Here is an 18,967-nt window from a genome sequence, read left to right on the forward strand (position 1 = left end):
TTCCCCTGCATCTTTCCCTTACTTTTTAGTCTCATCCTGCCAGGAGAAAAGATGATTGATTGGAAACGCAGAGCCAGGCTCAGCGTGCTGCCGCCAGGTCTTGGCGTCCTGTTGAACTGTGACGCTTACAAAATTGTCCATAAAGGGAAAAAAAGGGGTTGCTGGAACGGCATTTATCCAAGAAGCTTAGGATCTATAATTGCTTTTTTTCCCTCCCTCCTCTCCGGGAGGAAGAAAGGATAAAAAGGGCTTTGAAAAATCCTTGCAACTAGGAGCAGCGAGTGATGCTTACAGATACGTAGGAGATTTCCTTGCAAGTTTTAAAATGCTTTGCTCTGTTCAAAACTCAGCTGGCTTGTCCATCGCTAATCCGTGCTCCTCGGACTCCAGAGAGAGCTGTCTCCGGCAGGCAAACCCTCCAGCCGGGATCGCTGCCGGAGGAGAGCAGGCAGCCCCGGGAGAGACTGTCGGGCAGCGCTGGGCACAGCGGGCGCTGGGGAGGGTCTGCTGCCAGGCCAGGGGGGCAGGAGGAGGCGCGGAGGGAGGGAGCCAGGGATGGAGGCATGAGGGAGGGAAGGAGGGAGCGGAGGATGGAGGGGTGATGGAGGGAGGGAGCAAAGGATGGAGGAATGAGGGAGGGATGGAGCGAAGGATGGAGGGAGGGAGCGAGGGATGGAGGGATGATGCAGGGAGCGAAGGATGGAGGGATGATGCAGGGAGCGAAGGATGGAGGGAGGGAGCAAAGGATGGAGGGATGATGGAGGGAGGGAGTGAAGGAGGAAGGGAGGGAGGACGGAGAGAAGTCCAAGTGGGGAAGGGGAGAGAGGGGAGCAGTCGGCCAGGGCATGGAGCCACCCATGGAGCTGCCCCGTACCCATACCCCTGTGCACACACCCAGTAACTGCAGTCCCGTGCACACACACCCCACGCACCCCTCCACACCCCTGCACGCACACACACTCCACGCACAGCTCCGCACCTCCCTCTGTGCACAGCCCTCACCCCAGCAGGCTGCTGGTCCCCCGGAGACCAGGGAAGACCAGGCTCTGTCACCACCTTCGTGGTGCTCCTGCCCCTTGTCTGCCCAGGGACATCTATCAGCAGGCGCCAGCAATGACCAAAAATCACTTTCCAACACTGGAAGCCCCTAATGAGGCTTTTTTTTCCCCCCACTGGAATAACTGGAAATTTGAAGCAGGCACCGTGTCGCTGGAGATACCTGCAGGCTTTAGCACGTGGTGGTACAAAGATCATGCAGAAGCAGCCCGATCTGCTCTCCTTACGTGTTTAGGTCCTAAGTTTCCACCTGGAAATTCCTTCCTTCCTTTTTCCCAGACTCCAGGTCTCCGAGTGTCTGCCTTTGCTATTAAAAAATAAATAAAAATTGCAATTACAGTCTCAGGGCTCATGACTAGCTCCCTTCTGGGTTACCAACTTTTCCCAGAGTCCACGGGCAAGTCTTTCCCAGCTGGCTAGTGGCTTTCAAAAATCCTTATTTCAAGCCAAAACTTGAAAATTTCCCTTTTTTTTTTTTTTATCTTGTGGGATTTGTCGTAAGCAAAATTTTCCAGCCCCTTGCTTGTTTGTGCAGGCAGCAGCAGGTGGAGTTACCCAGCAGTGGCCATCAGGAGGAGAGACACGGGTCGGACGTACACGTATGCGCCCACCGGCCGGGAACCGCGTGCAAGCAAACGCAAGCGCAGAGAGGGACTCAGGTAGCACGCGTGCACACACACCCGCATGATCCACACGCGTGTACAGGCATGCACAGCAGGTGCACGCACACACAGCATGTGCATGCGCTTGCAGGCAAGCACATACACGTGCACACGAGCATGATACATGTGTATGGCGTATACCTGCACACGCGCGTGTGCAAACATGGGGCACGCAACACAGGCACAGCAAACGCATAGAAAAGCACGGTACACGAGTGTGTGTGCACGCACACAGCCCACGGGTGTGTGTACGTACAGCGAATGCGCACAGGGTGTGCATGCACGTATGGAGGTGCAATGCAGACGGCACATGCCTGCACACGCGTGGGGCACACGTACGGCGTGCACGCATACATGCGGATGCATGCAACAAAGCGTGCGCTGGCAGGCACAGAGAAGGACGCAGAGAGATCGCACGCGCCGACGCAGAGATCAGCTGCACGCGTACGCAGAGAGCGCCCAAGCACGGCCGCCCTGCACCCTTCCCCAGGCAATCAACGCTCTCCCCTCTTCGAGCGCAGAGCACCCACCGCCCTGCGGCCGAGCAAAGCTGACAGGGATGAAGCGTGGAAGCCGGGCTGGCCTCCAGTTTATTTTACTTAAGCATGAACAAGAATACCAAAGTCTCCAGTAAAACTCCACCCCCTCGTCACGTTACAGTGTATAATGTGAATTAACATATAGTATAAAATCGATATAGCTAGGAAAGGGAATTTTTATAAGACGTTCAGCGTGTCCCCAGCTCCTCCCGTGTGCAGGTCTGTAAGCACAGCACGGCCCAGGTCCTCCAGCACCCGGATGGCAGAGCTGCCGGCCTTCACCTGGCCCTGTCTGAAAAGAGGTCCCCTAGGTGAAGTGGGTCCCCGAGGTGAAATGGGGTGTAACCCATCACGGCAGGGTTGGGGCGGTGGGGCAGAGGCTTTGGACGCACACACACCTCCAAAGCTTATCTCCTAGGAGAAAAAAATGCGTTGGCAAATGGTTTGGGGACTGAAAGCCGGTCCTGTTCAATATCTTTATCCACGATCTGGACGAGGGGATCGAGTGCTCCCTCAGTCAGTTTGCAGATGACACCAAGCTGGGCGGGAGTGTTGATCTGCTGGAGGGTGGGAAGGCTCTGCAGAGGGACCTGGACAGGCTGGATCGATGGGCCAAGGCCAATGTATGAGGTTCAACAAGGCCAAGTGCCGGGTCCTGCACTTCGGCCACAACAACCCCAGGCAACGCTACAGGCTTGGGGAAGAGTGGCTGGAAAGTGCCCGGAGGAAAAGGACCTGGGGGTGCTGATTGACAGCCGGCTGAACATGAGCCGGCAGTGTGCCCAGGTGGCCAAGAAGGCCAACGGCATCCTGGCCTGTATCAGAAATAGTGTGGCCAGCAGGAGCAGGGAGGTGACCGTGCCCCTGTACTGGGCACTGGTGAGGCCGCACCTCGAATCCTGTGTTCAGTTTTGGGCCCCTCACTACAAGAAGGACATGGAGGTGCTGGAGCATGTCCAGAGGAGGGCAACGAATCTGGTGAAGGGCCTGGAGCACAAGTCTGATGGGGAGCGGCTGAGGGAACTGGGGGTGTTCAGCCTGGAGAAGAGGAGGCTGAGGGGAGACCTCATCGCGCTCTACAACTGCCTGAAAGGAGGTTGTAGCCAGGTGGGGGTTGGTCTCTTCTGCCAGGTAACAAGCGATAGGACGAGAGGAAATGGCCTCAAGTTGCGCCAAGGGAGGTTTAGCTTGGACATGAGGAGAAATTTCTTTACTGAAAGAGTGGTCAGGCCTTGGAACAGGCTGCCCAGGGAAGTGGTGGAGTCACCATCCCTGGAGGTATTTAAAAGACGTGTAGATGAGGCGCTTATGGACATGGTGTAGTGGGCATGGTGTGTTGGGTTGACGGTTGGATTCGATGATCTTAGAGGTCTTTTCCAACCTTAATGATTCTATGATGATTCTATGAAAATCACACATTTTCCTCCTATTGTAGAAGAGATGAAGGCACCCGTGTGATGGAGATGGGTCCCATCATGCTGGACATGGTGGACAAGCAAGGGGAAGGGTTGCAGCCGACCTGGGGGAGCGCTCAACGCCATGACAAGACCAAGGCATCGGCACCTGAACCAGCAGGGAAGCCAAAAGAGGTCCTCCCTGCAGCACTCCCCACAGAGCAAGAGGGAGCAGCTCCATGCCAGAGGCCACCACCTTGCTGGGACATCTCCCAGGACTCCACATCCTCACGGAAGCTGCCGGGGCTTTTGGGGTGCAGAGATTGTCTGCTGGCAAGAGGACACAGACCTGCCCGCCCATTTTGAGGTTGCAAGGGTTTTCCAAGCTTTGCAATGCAAGCGGGAGAGCTTCCAGCCTCAGGAGTATGGTCTAACATCACCGAGCTGCCGGGAAGCCATGGGAGAGGTTCGATCAGCCTGGGGCGTTGGAGAAGTCCCAAAGCTGGCAGGGGAGCAGGCAGCGGAGCGGGGCAGCCATGGCGCTGGATGAGACTCCTCTCCTTTTGCTGGGTTTCTTGAAGCTGATCTCGTTTGGCTTCGTCACTGCTGAGCAAACGCCTGTGCCCTGGCAGCCTCCTGGGAGATACCTGCCCGTACCGGCAGGCAGGAGGCATTGCTTGCCTCTTCAACCCCTTGCCTGGACCACCTCCTCCATCCCTCCCCAGGATGCTTTGGGGCAATCGCATCTCCTTGGAGAGGGCTTCAGCCCAGGCGCGTCGCTGCAGCCGCCGCGGTTTGATTTCAGAGGGCAAATCCAGCTCTTCAGCCTCCGATGAGTTCGAAAAGCTTCTGCTTTTCTATGGATCACGGTCAGGTTGGACGGGGCTTTGAGCTACCGGATCTAGCGGAAGATGTCCCTGCCCGTGGTGCGGGGGTTGGACCGCACGATGTCGGAAGGTCCCTTCCAACCCAAAGCACCCCATGAAGGAAGGCTGCCTGGAGCCCATCCTCCTCCCTTCTGACATCCGCTGCTTGCACGGGCTCGCTTGTGCTCCAGGACGCCCGATTTACGTAACGCAGCAGGACTCTGGGGACGTCGGTCCCCGCGTCGGCCACTGCTTGCAGAGTGCATTTAGTCACGGGTCATTTAGTCGGAGATCAGAAACGTGGCTCTTTGCTTTATTGGCAAATAGGGGGATGCAGGAGCTGTGGCGATTGCAGGCGCCCCAGTGCATGGGGGATGCACGTCCCTGGCTGCATGGGGAATGCAAACAGGAGGGCGCATGGGGGATGCACATGCTCTGGTGGACGAGGTGGAAGGGGGGAGCATGTGCCCCAGTGCATGGGGGGATGCACACGCCCTGGTGCATGAGGCGGAGGGGGGGGCATGCGCCCCAGTGCATGGGGGGATGCATGTCCCTGGGTGCATGGGGGATGCACACGCCCTGGTGCATGAGGCGGAGGGGGGGGCATGCGCCCCAGTGCATGGGGGGATGCATGTCCCTGGGTGCATGGGGGATGCACATGCCCTGGCGCGTGAGGCGGAGGGGGGAGCATGTGCCCCAGTGCATGGGGGGATGCATGTCCCTGGGTGCATGGGGGATGCACATGCCCTGGTGCATGAGGTGGGGGGGGGCATGCGCCCCAGTGCATGGGGGGATGCATGTCCCTGGGTGCATGGAGGATGCACACGCCCTGGTGCATGAGGCAGAAGGGGGGCATGCGCACCAGTGCATGGGGGATGCACGAGCCCCAGGGCATAAGGATTGCACGTGCCTGGGGGGAACATGCACCCCGGTGCATGGGGGGGGTTAATCCCATGTCCCGTTTCCCCCGAGCGCCACCGGCAGCAGGACCCGGCACCACGCAGGACGCGTGGGCCGGGCAGCCCCGGGGAGCAGCCGCGCCCGCAGCGGGGCAAAGTGCAGGGCAAGGGCCGGGCAGACCCACGGAAGGCAGCCATGGAGCGGTAGGTCCCTGCCCGGCCCCAGCGGGCAGCCCCGGAGGGCACGGGGGGGCTGGCAGCGTGGGCAGGGGTGGGCGCTGGGGGTCAGGAAGGAGCTGTGGGTGCAGGGTGCGGGCAGGCTCTGCGAGCACGGGTGGGCACTGTGAGTGCAGGGCACAGGCAGGCGCTGGGTGCAGGGCACAGGCACTCTGGGCGCAGGCAGGTGCAGGCAGGCGCGCTGGGCGCAGGCAGGCACCAGCCAACACAGCTACTGCCAACGTTGCTCCCCTGCCATCCCTCTGCCAGCCCCACGGCCGTGCGGCTCTGCAGCATCACCGTCCTGCTGGGCCTCCTCCTGCCAGCACCCGGGGGCACCCAGGTGAGCCCCCACCCTCTGCCTGCCCTCCCGCTGCCCCGTGTGACGAGCGGGCACAGGGAGACCCACGCGTGACCTGTGCCACCCCTCGGTGCCTCCCTCTCTCCCTGCAGGCTCCGAGCAACACCGGGCTGAAGGACCTGGCCATGGAGCAGGATTTGGCCAAGGAAATGTAAGAGGCAGCCGGGCTCCTTCGGGCGCCCGCATCTGGCTTGTAAAAACCAGCAAAGCAACACCCCAAAACGTAAAGCATTTCAGGGGGGCAATCAATTTCCCGCTTTGCTTTGCGCCCCCCCAAAAATTAAGGGGCTCCCAGGCTCCGTCTTACCCCAAAATCACCCAAACTCTCCCAGCATCGAGCCCTGGCTGGTTTCCCTTTGCTGGCGGCGGTGGGGAGCTGCGGGTGCAGTGGTGCTGATGTCCTGGACCCATCCAGCCCGTTTCACGGGATAAACGGCTAAATTGGCCCGTTTGCTCCCGAAGATCCTAGTTGCAGCCTCCTGGGGGGGGGGGGAAGGGTCTTGCCAGGGTCCCTGCACCCTGATGGGGTGGGATTCCCCTGGGGCAGGGGGATATTTATTACCCTGATGCACTGCGACCTTTCCTCGCTGATTTTGCTCCCCTCTTCCAGCATCCTGGGCATAAAAGCCGTGGAGCCGCCGGAGGAGGGCGAGATCTCCGAAGAGGTGGAACCAGGTATAAAGGTCTTCTCTAGCAGTGCCTGGGCTCGATGGGGTCCCCGCCAAGCCCAGGCGGGACCGGAGGAGGACCGCGACCACCTCCACCACCCCCAGGATGATGCCAGGGAGGACGATGCCCGCGGGCCACCCCGGATGCTGTCCCTGGAGGTGCAGAGCGGCCCGGAGGAAGACCGCGACCATCTCCACCATAGCTGAGTGGAGACGTGTCCGGGCTGCGAAATGAGGGGTGGGAGCCGCCCCTGGGGCTTCCCGAGGGGACTCGTCCCTTCCTACCCACCCTTCAGCCCCCCCAATAAACCCATTCCCCCCCGCTTCACGTCCTGGTGGGCTCCTCATTGCTGCCAGAAACCTATCGCTAAGTCCAGGGCCCCCAAATCTGGGGGGGTCCCCCTCCTTGGGCTCACCCCGAGACCCCAGGCAGGGTGGGGATGATGTCTTGGGGCAGGGGACTCAGCCCATCACCCTGGCCTCAGTTCAGCCCAGGCGGGGCTGAGGCCGGGCAAACTCAGCGCATCGGTGTTGCGCCCAAGCAGGTGCCGCAGGCCGTCCCCTCCCCAGGGGACACTCGGACCTATTGCTCCACGGGGCTCTTGCCCACCTCGGCGTCGGACAGCAGTCTGATGGAGTGGGGGGGGGTCTCGGTGAACCCCAACATTTCCCAGCTCGGGAGGGACCCCACAGCGAGGACGCCCCATCTCCTGGCAGCACCAGGAAAACCTTTTAATAGCCATGGCAGAGGTGGTCCCCGCTGCTGGTTGTCTCACCCCAGGCAAGTATCGCTCGCCACCGGGCCCCGGACCCCCTCTGCGGGGTGACGCAGGGGGCTGATGGGCAGCAGGCGGCCGCGGGGACCTGCTGCACCCCGGGCTTAGCTGTCGGTGAAGTTCGCCTTGCGCTTCTCCACGAACGCCGTCATCCCCTCCTTGCGGTCACCCTGCGAGGAGAGGAGAGGTGAGGCTTGGGGGGGGGCCTGTGGCACCCCGCTATCCCCCCCCCCCCGCAATGGGGCCGACCCCCCCTACTCACGGTGGCGAAGGTGGCGTAAAAAAGCCGCTTCTCCGTCCTGGTCCCCTCTGCCAGCGTCGTCTCGAAGGCTGAGAGCAAGGGAGAAGTTGGGGAGACCCCGCTGCCTGGCCCCGCAGCCCCCCCGGCGAGGTTCTGGGTTGGCCCCCCAGCGCCTACCAGCGTTGACCGACTCCTTTGCCATGGCGGCCACCAGCTTGGAGTTGCTGGCGATCTTCTCAGCGCAGGCGATGGCCGCGTCCAGCAGCTTCTCCACGGGGAAGACCTTGCTGACCAGACCTGGGATGGACGGTGGGAGGTGGGGGGGTGGGAGGACGGCTCCCCGCCGGACCCCCACGGTGCTGGGGCTGGCTCGCGCCCCTACCTGCCTCCTTCGCCTCCGCCGCCGAAATCCGGTCCCCAGTGAGGACCATCTCCATCGCCAGCGACTTCCCCACCGCCCTGGTCAACCTCTGCGTCCCTCCGGCGCCTGGAGCCATTTGGGGAAGGGAAAGGTCCAGAGAGGGATACCTGGGTGTCCCCGCTGTCCCCGCTCCGGCCGGGCAGGACCCCCCTTGGCGGGTGCCCCCCGCTCACCTGGGATGGTCCCCAGCAGGATTTCGGGTTGCCCAAACTGCGCCTTCTCCCCGGCGTAGATGATGTCACACATCATGGCCAGCTCGCACCCGCCGCCCAGCTGGGACAGGGGAGGAAGAGGAGGGTCAGGGGGTGCCGGGGCTGAACCGGGGGGCGCGGGGAGAGGTGTGGTGGGGGGGACGACTCACGGCATAGCCGTTGACGGCGGCGATGATGGGTTTGCGGACGGTGGAGACCTTGTCCCAGCCGGCGAGGAAGCCGCTGCTGTAGCACTCCTGGAAGGTTTTATTCTGCATCTCCTTGATGTCCGCGCCAGCTGCAAAGGGGAAACGGGGTGGGAGGCCGAACCCCCGCCAAAAATCCGGGGTGGGGAGAGGCACCCTGCCCTACCTGCGAAGGCTTTCTGGCTGCCGGTGAGGACGATGGCCCCCACCTGCGGGTCGCTCTCCAGGGCCTCCAGCGCCCGCCGCAGCTCCTCCATCAGCCCCTCGCAGAGGGCGTTGAGCGCCTGCGGCCGGTTCAGCTGGATCAGGCCCACGCTCTGCCGCGCCCCCGTCTTCTGCACCGCCAGGTACTGGAACGGGGCCCCTGCCCGCCGCCCCCCCCCCGACACCGCCCCGTTAGGCAACCGGCTGCCTGCAACCGGGTGAGACCCCCCTGCCCGCCCGCCGGTGAGGCCCGATCCTGCCGCGGCGCCGCGCTATTTTAAGGCGACCTTCAGGGTGGCGGGAGAGTGCCAGCGGTCACCAGTGGGACGTCGGGGGCGCGGGACCGCGGCTCGCGGGGAATTCCCGGTGCGACCCTGACCCGGGCAGGTGCAGCCCAGTGACCACCCTGTGCCGGGCCGGCGCGCAGTGCCGGGACCCGGTGCGCAGTCCAGCCACCCGGTGCACGGTCCTGGCACCCGGTGCTGGGCCCTGGAGCCCGGTCCGGGGACCCTGTGCACGGTGCTGAGGCCCGGTGCCCGGTGCCGAGCCCCGGCGCAGGGCGCCGGGCCTGTGCACGGTGCTGGGACCCTGGTACGCGGTGCCACAGCCCATACATGGTGCAGGGACCCGGTGCCCGGTGCTGGCGCCCCCGTGCCCGGAGGCGGGCCCGGGCACGGCGCCTGTTCCCCGCCGCCGGGCGCCCCCCGAGCCCGCCCCGGTGCCCCGCTCACCGGCGCTGCAGGCGCGCGCCCCGAGGAGGGGGCGGGGCGGCGGCGGGAGGAGCGCGCGGCGGCGCGCGGCGGCGGCGGCGGCGGCGGCGGGGCGGAGGAGCGCGCGCAGCGAGGCGGCCATGGCGGAGCGCGGCGGAAGGGCACCGCCCCGCCCCGCTGCCGGCGGACGCCCCGCCCTTTCCATGCGCCCATTGGCCGAGGCGGCCCCGCCCCGCAGAGCGCCTTCCCCATTGGCCGAGGCGGCGCCGCCGCGTCCCCCCCCCGACGCTGTGCCGGGCGGGGCGGGGCCGGGCCGCTCCCGTGGGCCCCCCCGGTGCCGTGGGCGGAGGCCTCGGGGAAGCGGTGCCGGGCCCCGCACCCCGGGGCCCGGCCGCGGCCGTCCCGCCCTCGCCCCCGCGCGGCGGGACACGAGTGGGGCCGGGTGGGGCCGGGATTAGGGGGGATTAGAGGCGCCGTGGGGCGGGACCGCCGGGGGGGGGGGGGCTCGTGGAGTGGGGGTGGGGGAGCGCGGCGGCGGGAGCGCGGCCGGGGAGGAGCGGAGCGGAGCGAGCCAGCGGCAGCCCCGGGCCCGGTGAGCCCCGCGGGTGGGGGCAGCGTGCGCGGTGCCGGGTGGGGTGTGCGCGCGTGGGGGGGTGTGAATGTGCCCCGCGGCCGTGCGCGTGCACGCGTGCGTGCTGCCGCGGGGGGGAGGGGCGCGCAAGTGCGTCTGTGGGCCTTGCACGGGGCTGCGCGGGCAGCCACGCGTGGGTGTGCACACGCGCGTGTGAGCTGTGCACGGGTGGGCTTGCAACCCGGGCTCGCAGCTTGTGCACGCGCGTGCGAGCGGGTGTGTGCGAGTGCGCGCGGCTGCGTGCGCAAGCGCGCGCCTCACCCACGCGGGGGGAGGGGGGAGGCGGAGCGGGCGTTTATGCAACCCGTGGGCTGCCGCGTGAGTGACGCACGGGCGCGCGCAGCGCGGGCGCGCAGACGCAGCTCACGCGTGGGGCCCGTGTGCGCGCCCGCGGGCCGTGGCTGAGCGCCCGGGCTCTCCCTGTGCCCAGGTGCGGCGGAGCGGCGGGATGCGGCGGGGCGCGGCGGCGTGCTGGGCGCTGCTGCTGCTGGCCGCCGCCTTCTGCGACACGGCGGCCGGCAAGGGCGGGCGCGGCGGGGCCCGGGGGGCCGCCCGTGGCGGGGCCCGCGGGGCCGCCCGCGGCCGGGTGAAGTCGCCGGTGCCCCGTTACGGCTCGGCCGGGGCGGCCCTGCGCGTGGCGGGCGCGGCGGCGGCGGGAGCGGCGGCCGGCGTGGCGGCGGGGGCGGAGCTGCGGCGGGCCCGGCTGGCCGGCGAGCTGGAAGCGGGCGACGGCGTCGAGTACCGCGATGGCAACTGGACCTCCGCCGCCAGCGCCTGGACCCGCGCCGCGCCCGCCCGCGACCCGCCGGGCTGGGCCGTGCCCTGGCTCTGCTCCCTGGCCGCCGTCCTCCGCCGCTGACGGTCTGGCGGGGCCTGACCGTGCCCAGCGCAGCGGCCGACACCAGCGGGACCAGCCGCCCCCCCGGGACTGAGCCCGCCCCCCGGGCTGGCCGCGGCACCCAGCCTCACCCCGCCGCCAGCGGGGCAGGACCCCGCGGGAAGCCCCTCCACCACCTCCCCGTGCCAAACCCCGCCGGCCCGGGCACCCCTTCGCGCCGCTCCTCTGTACGTGGGTCTCGCAGCGCGTGGAGGCGGCGGCGGCGGCAATAAAGCTGGGCGGAAAGCAGGTCTGGCTGGATGCGGGGCGAGGGGCTGGGGTCGGGGACCTGGGGACAGCCACCGCCCCGGCACCCTGCCCACGGAGGTTTTATTTCGGGATGGAGGTCCCACAGAGGGCCAAGACCACAGTGAGGAAACGGCTCCACAGGGGATTTATGCCGGCCGGAGGCAGCAGCCGCGCTCCCCACCGAGAGCGTCGCCCCGCAGGGTGACACCACGGGGCAGCCACCACGGTGCAGCCTCATCCTGGGGTGCGAAACCGGGGGCTGCCCTGGCAGAGCTGCTTTAATCGCTGCTGTTAAAGGTGTCCCCAGCGCCGTGGGGCACCGGGGCGTCCCCAGCCCGTGCGGCTGCAGGCAGTGCCTCTCCCCCACGGGACAGGTCTCAGTCCAGCGTCACCCTGCCCAGGCGTCCCGCCCGGAAATCCCGCAGGAACTCGTAGGCAGCGGCCGGGTAGTTGAGCATCGTCACGTTGACGTTCCCTGGAGACGAGGGCGGTGGGTGCGGAAGGAGGCGTCAGCGGAGCCTGGAGCCACCCCAGGATCCCCAAAAGCCTGGCCCCTGTACCCCAGGCGGCAGAGATCCCCCCTGGAGCGCTCACCCGTGCCCGTCAGCACCTTCACCTTCTGCGTCCTGCCCTGGGCGAGGGCCACGCGCCTCAGCACGGGCTCGATGTCGTCGCAGGCCTGGGCCAGCCCGTAGCGCTGCACGTACCTGCCGAAGGAGGCGGCTCAGACCCCGCCGCCATCACTTCTCCCCCCTGCAATTCCCCGGGGACGGTTTCTCCACCACCCCCTTGGGACCACAGGCAGCGGATGCAGCCCAGGGGGTCCCTCCAGTTCCCCCGCCGGCTCACCCGAACTGCTGCTGCTTGTTCAGGGCATACAGGAGGTAGTCGGCCATGATGTCCTCCCCTACCAGGTGGTCACGGATGGCTCCTGGAAAAGAGGGTCAAGCCCCAGCTCCCCCCAGCCCTGCTCCCAGCCCCGGCCACCCTTCCCGCTGTCCACGTGCCACCGTGGGCACCCAGGCAGCGCGCGCCAGCCCCAGCCTCAGGTACCAGGCCCAGCCGGAGCTCGAAGCCACGTCTGGGGAGCGCCCCTGGCCGCAGCCTCCACCTCACCCACCGCACAGCGCCAGCTTCATGCCCGTCTCCACGTCCCCCAGCTTCGGGGGCAGCACGCCAGGCGTGTCCACCAGGTACATCAGGGGCTTCTCGCAGACCTGGGGCGGGGGAAGGCAGGGCAGTTAGGACACACAGCTCGGTAATTAGCACCACGGACTCCGACACGGCTAACGAGCGAGGCGTTGAGCCGTTTCATTAAGATCTCGCTGGAAAGGGGACCCGAGCAACCCTCTGAGATCAGCTCTGCGTGCCTTGAGGTTTCCCAGAGCTGCTGCGAGGGGACGCAGGGAGGCAGAGGCCAGCACCCACCCAGCCGGCTGCGCCGCGGGGACAGTACCTGGATTCTGGTCAGCACTGCTTTGGTGATGCCCGGCTCGCCACCGACCGCGGTGGCTTTCCCTTCGGGGAAAGGAGAGACGTGGTCAGAGAAGCAAGGGATGCTCTGCCCCGCCGCCCGCTCCACGGCTGCGCCAGAGGCTCCTCCCCGAGCCCAGGCACCACGGAGAAATACCCTTTTTGAGGTGCAGCCTCCGCAGGGAGTTGATGAGCGACGACTTGCCCACGTTGGGCACGCCGATCACCAGGATGCTGTACTCGGTGCTCTGGAAGCGAGGGGGACGCGGGCAGGGAGCGGCCGGTTATCGGCCACCCAACCCTGGAGCGACGGGCGGCCGCAACAGCGAAACAGCCCGGCCCTTCGCCGGCGCTTCTGGCACGCACGCGAGCAGCCTCATCCCTCCAGCTGGAGAGGGAGGTGACCTGCAGACAGCCACCCCGACTCCCTGCGCGTGCCCTGGCAGTCTCACCTCGGCCCTGTGGTAGCGCGGGCTGTCGCCCACCAGCCTGGCAACCAGGGGAACGATCTGCAGAGAAGGACGGAGAAGGGCTGTGACTGCGGCTCTGCACCCGGGCTGGCGGCAGCCACTCGCTCGGAGGACACTGCCAGGAGGAGATGCAAAATGGGGGCCAAGCAGAGGACAGGGCGCCTTGGGTAAGGAATTTCTTGGAAACAAAGATTGCTCTGGACCAGCCAGCGTCACCTCCTCACAGTGGGGCACCAAGGCCTCTCCGTGGGGCTGGGAGATCGCGCACAGCCCTTGGCTGCTGGGCAGCAAGGAGCAGGGCTGGGCAGGGGGCTGCTGGCCCGTTACCTTCTTGACGTTGCTATCACGCTGGCAGTCAGTGAAGACAACGTGCGAGCATCCCTGCTGCTTCAGGCGCTCCAAGACTCTCTGAAGGTGACAAGCAGAGGCATCGCTTGCACCTGCCTGCGGTGATCTGTGGGCCCCCAGCCAGCTCTGCCCTGGTGCTCACCGGCTGCCGGCAGGGATCAGCCAGGTCCGTCTTGTTCAGCACCAGGATGTGTGGACGGATGCCCAGCGCCTCCTGCAGCATGGGGTTACGGCCCGAGAGCGGGATGTGAGCGCCGCTAAGGAAAGTGACTGCGTGCTGGCGTGGGAGCAGGTACTGGGGGGACCAGCTGGGAGGAGGGAGGGAGCCGAGGGGCTGGTGCGGAGCTGGAGAGGGGTACGGGACTGGGCGAAGGGGCGGCCTGGAGGGAGACGGGGCAGCTGGGGCACACGGGGGCGGCGGGGGGGGACACCCGGGGGGGATGAAGAGCCGTGCCGGAGGATATCCGAGCGTCGTGCACCTCGATGAGGCAGTCGGCGCGCCGCAGGGAGGCCCGCATCTGCCGCAGGCCTGCAACACAGCGCTGGGTGAGAGGCGGAAGCGGGGGGGGGTAGGGGGGGGGGGGAGTCAGCCCGCCCCGCTCCCACCCCTCACCTTTCGCCATGTGTCCCGGGAACCAGGAGGCCACATCGCGGCCGCCGAAATCGAAGCGCTCCCGGAACCCGCCAGGCACCGGCCCGGGACCGGCCAGGGCCGCCCGCAGCGCTCCCACCCGCCCTCTCATAGCGGCGGCACCGCTTCTTCTGCGTCACATCCGGCGCGACGCGCGGGGAGGAAAAAGGTGTGGCCACGTCGAGTGGGCGGAGCGACGCCGGGTGGGCGGGGCCTTCCCCTCAGCGGCCGTTACTCCCGTCTCCGCCTCAGCGCCATGGCGGAGCGGCGGCCTGCGGGGGGCCCGACGGTGGGTCCTGGCGGCACGGGGGGTGCCGGGCCCCGCGGGGGGCAAGGAGTGCCCCCCGCGGGGCCCGGCACCCCCCGTGCCCCGGGGCCTGGCTCCCAACCCGCTCCCCAGCCGCCCGCGGGGCCCGGCACCCCCCGTGCCCCGGGGCCTGGCCCCCAACCCGCCCCCCAGCCGCCCCCAGCCCCTCAGCCCAGCCCGGAGCCAGGCCCGGCGCAGGCCCCGCTGGACGACACCCGCTTCATGATCGCCAGCACCAACTGGTACTAAGGCCGCAGCTCCTTTTCCCCGCCGGACCCGAGCCGAGGAGCCTCATCCATCCCCCCGGGAGAGAGAGAGAAGCCTCCGCGTCCCTCCACCGGGGAGGTTTCTCAATAAAGACCAGCAGCGACCTGCGAAGCGCGTGTTTTATTTTCCCGCCTCAGAGCCGAGGAGCGGGGCTGGGTGCCTCGAAGAGCTGGTTGAGGCGCTCGGCCTCTCGCCAGCCCGACAGCAGGGCCCCGTGGGTGGTGGAGTAGAAGGTGCGGTGGGTGGCCTCGCCGGCGAAGAGGAGCTGCAGAGGCTGCGGTGAGGCGGGAGGTGAGCGCTGGGGGTCTGCTGCCTCCCCCAGCCCGGCGGGGACACCGGGTTGTACTAAAGCAGCCTCATCTCCCTGCCCTTTGGCACCCCGCGGACGCATGACCCGCTCTGCAGCCACGTAGAGACCAAGGAGCGGGCACCTTCCCTTCCTTAGAGACCCACCCCATGCCGTGAGGATGCTGGAAAGTGGTTGGAAGGAGCTGCATGTCCCCAGATTTTATGGAAATGGTGTTCCCCCACCCCCATGGGGTTCAGTGGGAAGAGCCAAGGGGGTCTCGTTGGTGACCTAAGCATCGGTGACCCCTGAATGGTGCGGGAGTGGGGAATGCCACCTCCCTGTGCTCCTCAAGGCCTGGCGCATCTTGTTCCCACCCCTGTCCCATCATCCCCACACCCAGGGGGTCCTGCTCCCCCCACGGCCGCTGCATCCCCCAGGCCAAAAGCAATTACCCTGGGGTCCTCGGGGTCCTCGGGCAGGGGCTGAGCCAGCACGTCGATGTCGTCCCCCGAGCTGCCGACGGCCACGTAGCTGTAGGAGCCCCGGGTGTAGGGAGCGCTGTGCCACCGGGACCTCAGCACGCTCCTGGGAGCGGGCAGGCGCGGGTTCCCTGCGGGCACGGATTTTGGGCGGGATCCAGAAATCCAGGTGCACGTTTTCCCCAGGGGGGTTGAGGTGAGGAGGCGGCGGTACCTGTCAGCGTGCGGAGCACGCGCGTCATGGTGCCAAGAACCTCCGCATCGCTCAGCGTCTCCATGTACTCCGACTCCTTCCCCGCGATGAAGCCGCAGAGGACGTGCCCGTGCCTGGGGAGGAAAGATGGGGCCGAGAGCTGCCTGCCGCCCTCCCACTGCTCACCAGGAACCGTGCCCTCCCTGCCCCGGCAGCACCACTGCGTCACGGGCCACCCAGAGAAGGTCTTGAAGCTCCAGACAGGACCAAGATGCTCCTTCACGTTGCCTGGAAGATGCCCAACCGCCCCGGCCATGATGCCCCTTTGCTGACGCTCCCGGCCACGTACTGCTCCGGCGGTTGGAGGACCACGAATCCGATGAGCTTCTTGAACCAGTTGTTCTCCAAGTCGGCGCTAGGCTCCTCGAGGGGCGACTCGTCCTCCCACACCACTTCGAGGAGCTGCTGCTGGGGTTCCCAGAAAGGCTGCTCGAACTCCAGAAAGATCTTGTTGTTGGTGCCAAAACCCAGGCGGCGAATGGCTTCTGCTTTCCGCTCCGGCAGGGGAGGCTGGAAGAAGTCCTGGTGGTGTTCCTTGAGGAAACCTGCGGGCAGAAGATCGGGCAGCTCTGTTTGCCGGGCTCCTAAATGGGGTCTGAGATATTCTCCTCCTCCCCAAACCCCTTCCCAGCCTCCCCTCTCCCATCGGGAACCCCGGTGGGAGAGGGGAGGCTGGGAAGGGGTTTGGGCAGGTCCCTGCCCTCCATCTGCCCATCTCCCACCATGCCAACTGGTCGGAGGGGACAGGCAGGACAAGGAAAGGTGTTGGTGTCCTCACCCAGCGGGACAGTGACGATGACGTGGTCGGCGAGGAAGGCGTCTCCGTCCTCGCACTCCACCCGGACGGGGAAATCCCTGGCCTCGTCCCCTTCCTCGCGGAAGGACCCTCTCCACCGGATGGTCCTCACCGCCTTGTTGAGCAGGACGGTGCCCTCCGGCAGAGCCGAGAGCATGCGATCGGGCAAGCCGCTGTAGCCGCTGCGGGAGGAGGCGCCGCTGGGGACGGCGTGCCCCCCAAAACGCTCTTCCGCGTCCCCCTCCAGAGCCCCGCGCTTACCCCGGGAAGGTGCAGTCCAGGCCGGGCAGGGAGACGTACTCCCCGAAGGGCTCCAGGGCCACCAGGTCCATGCTGTGGGTCCCGCTGATGCAACACTCCAGCTTGAAGCAGGTGGCGAGGACGGCCAGCCGGAGCCGACGGGCGTCCTCCTCGCCCCCCGCCAAAGCGGGGACTCTCCGGGCGATCTCCGCCCGCAGGTACTGTCCCACGCTGGCCGCTGGTGGCTCCTCGGCCCCCCGAAAAGCGCGGGCAGAGGCCAGGAGGGTGTCGAAGAGGTCGTGGGCTTCGCTCACCGCCTGCGGGCTCAGCGCCCTCCCCGAGCTGCCGTAGGTGACGGAGGGTGGCGGGGGGTGGCCCCCCGCCTCCGCCTGCTGGTTCTCCTCCCGGGCAGCCTCCGGGCCCAGCAGGCCGTAGCGGGTGGCCAGGCGGAAGACGGGGTTCCCCGGTGAGGGGCCGTGGATCCAGTGTGCCCCCATCTCCGCCAGCCCCGACGCTGCGGGGAGGGGAGGCCGGGGGTCACCCCAAGGCGTACGTGTGGCAGGAGTCCCCGGGGAACCCCATGTGCCCCCCCAAAGCCGGAGCCAGCCCCAGACCCTCTCCCCTGCCCCACTCCCCCTGTGCCACCCGTGACCGACTCTGCTTTGGTCCCGCTGCACCCACGGGACCGGACACCCCCAGCCTCGTGTCCATCCCACTCAGGACTGGCCCCACGGGGTAGGGAGGGTGTTCAGGTGCAGCTCCCCCATCCCTGCTCCTGCCCCGGTACACCCGCCCCCCGCCCCCACCGGACCCGTCCCCGTCCCCCGGTGCCGCCCCCCCCCGGTGCCGCCCCCCCCCGGTGCCGCCCCCCCTGCCCAGCCCCATCCCGCGGTGCCGCCCCCCCGGGCCTCCCCCGTACCGAAGGGGCGGGTGCGGACGCGGCCCCCGGCGCGGGCCGCTGCCTCCAGCAGGCGGAGGGAGCCGTGGCCGCGGAGCCGCTGCGCCGCCCCCAACCCCGCCAGGCCCGCGCCCACCGCCACCACCCGCCGCCCGCCGCCGCCGCCGCCGCCCTCCATGGCGCCCGCCACGGCCCCGCCCCCTCCGCCCCGCCCCGCCTCGCCAGGCCCCGCCTCTCCGCCCCGCCCCGCCAGGCCCCGCCCCCCGCGCCTGGAGAAGCCGCGGGGGGGTCTTTTCTCATGGGGCTTCATTGGGGGGACCAAAAACCAGCGGGGGGGGCGGGAGGAGGCTGGGGGGGGGCGAGGGGACCCTTCCTGGGGTGGGGGGCACCCCCGGGACCGCCTCAGCACCCTCCTCCTCTCCCCGTCCCGCACCGGCAGGACGGAGGAGCCGCTGGCCGCTCCGCTGGGCCCGTGGGCGGCTGGCCTGGCCCCACGCATCCCGGCGGCACCGGGGAGAGCTGCCGGCGCCGCAGCGGTCCCGCAGGCAGGCGGCTGCCCTCGAGGGCCAGCCCCAGAGCTCCCGCTTGCCGGTGATTTCCGAGCCGTTGTGGCCACGAATAAAAGCTCCCTGTCCCCGAGGCTGCCTGGTGGTTCTTTGCCGGCGACGGTTCCTGCCCTGGTGCTGCCTGGGGGATGCCCCTGCCTCCTGCCCACCCAGCTGGGACCCTCGGGCAGCACCGGCCATGCCACCCTGCCAAGGGGCAAGCCCGGCCGGCTGTGGCTGGGGTCACCCCACCACCGCCGGGCAAGCCGCGTTCATCCCTGCCGGATAATATTTACGCGCAAGGAAGAGCCGGGGTGTCAGAGCTGCGGTGCAGGCTCCTGAAATCCCCTTTGAGCGTTTATTTTGGAGAGATTTTCCCCTTCTCTGGTTTTCCAGCAAGCAGCAGGGTGAGACCACACAGGGACCGCCACAGGACACCAGCCTGGTGGCAGCTTTGTTGGGGGGACAGTGGCCCTGTGACCTGGCCCCGGGGCATTTGGGGCCACCGGCTTCCAGGGACGGAGGACGGGCATTGCCAGCGTGTCGGCGCTGAGCCGTGCAGCCGTCCCCGGGGACCTCCGGCTGCTCAGCCCCGGGACCAAACGGTGCGGGCAAGTGCCCGGCTTGGCCCAGCTGAGCCCTGAACTGCCCCCAGACGGAGACCCTCCACCCCCCTGGGGACCTGGCTGGGGAAGAAGCGTTCCCCACATCCAACCTGAACCCACCTGGGCTGCGATCCGGGGCCGGGGCCCCTCGCTGCATCGCCTGTTGCTGCTGAGAAGGGCTTGGCCTCATCCACCCCCT

General features: G+C 67.4%; 5 protein-coding genes across 15 annotated transcripts; 2 read left to right on the plus strand and 3 right to left on the minus strand.

Moving 5' to 3' along the window:
• The first annotated feature begins 5,136 nt into the window (after positions 1–5,136).
• Positions 5,137–6,989, plus strand: PRAP1 (proline rich acidic protein 1). The gene is made up of 4 exons (XM_075154035.1): positions 5,137–5,620; positions 5,903–5,975; positions 6,086–6,144; positions 6,604–6,989. Exons 1-4 carry the CDS (start codon positions 5,439–5,441, stop codon positions 6,866–6,868), a joined length of 579 nt encoding a protein of 192 aa, XP_075010136.1. The 5' UTR covers positions 5,137–5,438; the 3' UTR covers positions 6,869–6,989.
• A 402-nt stretch (positions 6,990–7,391) lies between these two features.
• On the minus strand, positions 7,392–9,575 carry ECHS1 (enoyl-CoA hydratase, short chain 1). The gene is made up of 8 exons (XM_075154034.1): positions 9,432–9,575; positions 8,663–8,860; positions 8,461–8,588; positions 8,273–8,372; positions 8,061–8,165; positions 7,856–7,975; positions 7,700–7,767; positions 7,392–7,607 (listed from the first exon to the last, which is right to left on the minus strand). The coding sequence occupies exons 1-8, from the start codon at positions 9,550–9,552 to the stop codon at positions 7,542–7,544; spliced, it is 906 nt and encodes a 301-aa protein (XP_075010135.1). The 5' UTR covers positions 9,553–9,575; the 3' UTR covers positions 7,392–7,541.
• Positions 9,576–9,965: 390 nt separating this feature from the next.
• On the plus strand, positions 9,966–11,167 carry SPRN (shadow of prion protein). The gene is made up of 2 exons (XM_075154045.1): positions 9,966–10,002; positions 10,472–11,167. The coding sequence occupies exon 2, from the start codon at positions 10,490–10,492 to the stop codon at positions 10,898–10,900; it is 411 nt and encodes a 136-aa protein (XP_075010146.1). The 5' UTR covers positions 9,966–10,002; positions 10,472–10,489; the 3' UTR covers positions 10,901–11,167.
• A 2-nt stretch (positions 11,168–11,169) lies between these two features.
• MTG1 (mitochondrial ribosome associated GTPase 1) lies at positions 11,170–14,395 on the minus strand. Of its 11 annotated transcripts, XM_075154043.1 has the most exons (11): positions 14,072–14,387; positions 13,923–13,987; positions 13,601–13,705; positions 13,438–13,518; positions 13,093–13,149; positions 12,798–12,888; positions 12,624–12,685; positions 12,288–12,384; positions 12,017–12,098; positions 11,762–11,874; positions 11,170–11,642 (listed from the first exon to the last, which is right to left on the minus strand). In XM_075154043.1, the coding sequence occupies exons 1-11, from the start codon at positions 14,199–14,201 to the stop codon at positions 11,545–11,547; spliced, it is 981 nt and encodes a 326-aa protein (XP_075010144.1). In that variant the 5' UTR covers positions 14,202–14,387; the 3' UTR covers positions 11,170–11,544. The 11 variants fall into 11 exon arrangements, 8 of the variants coding, with proteins under 8 accessions (XP_075010144.1, XP_075010140.1, XP_075010141.1 ...); XM_075154039.1 differs by having other exon boundaries at positions 13,093–13,518; positions 13,601–13,703; positions 13,921–13,987; positions 14,072–14,389; XM_075154040.1 differs by having other exon boundaries at positions 13,601–13,987; positions 14,072–14,388.
• Positions 14,396–14,764: 369 nt separating this feature from the next.
• Positions 14,765–17,742, minus strand: PAOX (polyamine oxidase). The gene is made up of 7 exons (XM_075154047.1): positions 17,640–17,742; positions 16,742–17,234; positions 16,463–16,662; positions 15,974–16,229; positions 15,646–15,758; positions 15,405–15,562; positions 14,765–14,937 (listed from the first exon to the last, which is right to left on the minus strand). Exons 2-7 carry the CDS (start codon positions 17,215–17,217, stop codon positions 14,797–14,799), a joined length of 1,344 nt encoding a protein of 447 aa, XP_075010148.1. The 5' UTR covers positions 17,218–17,234; positions 17,640–17,742; the 3' UTR covers positions 14,765–14,796.
• Between the last annotated feature and the right edge of the window lie 1,225 nt (positions 17,743–18,967).

Source organism: Calonectris borealis, chromosome 7 (assembly GCF_964195595.1).
Source record: "Calonectris borealis chromosome 7, bCalBor7.hap1.2, whole genome shotgun sequence".
In the NCBI taxonomy this organism is placed as follows: Eukaryota; Metazoa; Chordata; class Aves; order Procellariiformes; family Procellariidae; genus Calonectris; species Calonectris borealis.